Raw genomic sequence first — 2,539 nt, forward strand, 5'->3', positions numbered from 1 at the left:
AAAAAAAAAAGAAAAGAAACCTGTACTTGTACTTCCTAAATATATATATATATATATATAGAGAGAGAGAGAGAGAGAGAGAGTATTTGTGTTTAAAACAGATTCTGATTTCACAGGTCTGGGGTGGGCCCAAGTGTATGCATTTCTGTTGAACTTGACTTTATCCTGCCTGTCGCATGGTATCACTTGATTAATGCCATCTTTTGAGCCAATGTCATACTTAAAATGGATATACATTTTTTTGGTACCCCTGGTATATTTGTAGTAGACCCAGGGTAAGAGCTGACAGCCCATATTCAGGCAGGAAGACTGAGGCAAAGAGGGCAGTTGCAGAGAGGGAGAGTCAGACTCTGTAAGTGTATGTGGAAACTGCTGGCCCACAGAGCACACTATGAGTAACAAGGCTTTTTGTGTAGAAGACACAAGGCATCTGGCAGGAAGAACCAAAATGGAGGAGGCCATGGAAGTCATGGCTGAACCTCAGTCCACACTCTTGGTGGAGTAAGGTCTCCTCCATTGAGGACTAGAGACAGTTGGACTCTCAGGTGGTCCTGAGCCTGAGCCTGAGCCCCCACTCCCCGTCACAGGGACAGGCTGGACTCTCATGTGAATCTTTTTTTTTTGAGTTGGAGTCTCACTCTGTCACCCAGGCTGGAGTGCCGTGGCACACTCATGGCCACCGCAGTATCAACCTACTGGGCTCCTGCAATCCTTCCACCTCAGCCTTTCAAGTAGCTGGAACTATAGGCGTGTGCTACCACACCTGGCTAATTTTTGATTTATTGTAGAGACGAGGTCTCACCAAGTTGCCCAGGTGGGTCTCGAACCTGCGGGCTCAGGCAATTCACTCACCTCGGCCTCCCAAAGTGCTGAGATTACAGGCAGAGCCACTGAGCCCAGCCTACTTAGAGTTTAATTAAATTTATGGTCAGAGTAAAACCTCATCAAGGAATCACAGATTTCTTCAAGTGTTAGTAATACTTTCTTTGTGAAAAATTTTCCAATCCATTCTTTTTTTCCAACCAGATTCTTAGAAAAGGCTTTTAACCACGTTATTCCTTACACACTCCATTTTGGTTCTTCCTGCCTGATGCCTTGTGTCTTCTGCACAAAAAGCCGTGAAAAGTCCCATCAGTCCTCTCCTACCGGATGGGGACACCTCCCCCTAGGCAGTGAAGGGATGAGCATGACACAGTCGCCCAGGACATGACTTAGAAGTCATGGACTGGGAGTCTTGGGACCTGAGTGCTGAGAGGGGACATGCTTGGGAAGATCTGCTCCCATCAGGCCCCGCTCTTCTGCAGTCTGAAACATTACTCCCAGGCGGCCCCAAGGTGTTTGAACCCGGAAAGCTAAGGATCCATGATGACAAAGACAAACCCTGCCTAGGAGAGCCTGGCCCCAAGGGACACGCTGCCCACTCTAAGTCTGATCGTGGTCACTGTTGCCACAGTGCTGACTACAGCACAGGGGGCTGAGGAGCGCAGGGAAGACAGATAGGAAAGGCTAGGGTTGACTGACTTGGACTTCGTGTGCAAACAGTAAAGGGAGCTCTCAGCTCAGCCCCTGCGTGCTCTGGCTTGGGCCCACTTGCTCTTTCCTGCTGAGGCTAGGTTTGGGAAGGATGCACACTGCACCCAGCCAAACCCTACCCTACCATTTACCTATTTGCTCATTTAAACCAAGTGACTTCATTTCCTTATGCCTCTATTTCATCTGTAAAATGGGGATACCACCCCTACTTTGAGGGGTTGTTGCAAGAATGAAATGAGGTGAAACAGATGCCCTTGTGTCTACAGGAATGATGTATCAGAGAGGGGGTAGTCTGAGCAAGGTGCAGCAGAGCCCTCTCTCGGGTCACACAAGGGGGGGAAAGGGGTACAACGCACCTCGTCGAAAGCCTTGTTCTTGCCCCGGTTGATCCCTTCGTTAAGGGCTTTGATCCAAGATTCCTTCTCCTCTCCACTGGGTGCCTGGAATTTGATGTCGCTGACCTGTGAGTGAGATGGGTGGCAGATATTTTAACAAAGCTCACACTTGGCATCTTAAGGAGGTTTCCCACCTCAGACCCCAAAGTCACAGCACGATGACCCTCACAATAGGTCTGACACTGAGGCCTCAGAGCAAGGAAAGAGAAAGAGCAAGCAGAGAATGGGCCCTCCCCCAGCATGCAGCTCCCAGAGGTGTGGATTAGAGTCAGCCTTGTCCTTGGCCGGGCTTGGTGGCTCACACCTGCAATCCCAGCACTTTGGGAGGGTGAGGTGAGAGGACTGCCTGAGCCCGGGGGTTCAAGACTAGCCTGGGCAACTTGGAGAGACCTCATCTCTACAATAAATCAAAAATTAGAGCCGGGCTCAGTGGTTCAGCCTGTAATACCGCGCCTTTGGGAGGCTGAGGTGAGTGGATTGCCTGAGCCCGTGGGTTCGAGACCCGCCTGAGACCCATTTGGTGAGACCTCATCTCTACAATAAATCAAAAAATTAGCCGGGCGTGGTAGCGCACACCTGTAGTTCCAGCTACTTGGAAGGCTGAGGCAGAA

The 2,539-nt window shown here is 50.0% G+C and overlaps 1 protein-coding gene across 1 annotated transcript in view; it reads right to left on the reverse strand.

The window, feature by feature from the left end:
- Positions 1–2,539, reverse strand: part of PLEKHO2 (pleckstrin homology domain containing O2) — a 45,496-nt gene that overhangs the window by 8,637 nt on the left and 34,320 nt on the right. Inside the window, exon 6 of the mRNA XM_021706505.1 lies at positions 1,890–1,994. Within this exon, the coding sequence (XP_021562180.1) occupies positions 1,890–1,994 (105 nt within the window). The remainder of the gene's footprint in view (positions 1–1,889; positions 1,995–2,539) is intronic.

The sequence above is a fragment of the Carlito syrichta genome, unplaced genomic scaffold (genome assembly GCF_000164805.1).
Source record: "Carlito syrichta isolate Samal-C Ts95f unplaced genomic scaffold, Tarsius_syrichta-2.0.1 Scaffold315650, whole genome shotgun sequence".
Taxonomy (NCBI): Eukaryota; Metazoa; Chordata; class Mammalia; order Primates; family Tarsiidae; genus Carlito; species Carlito syrichta.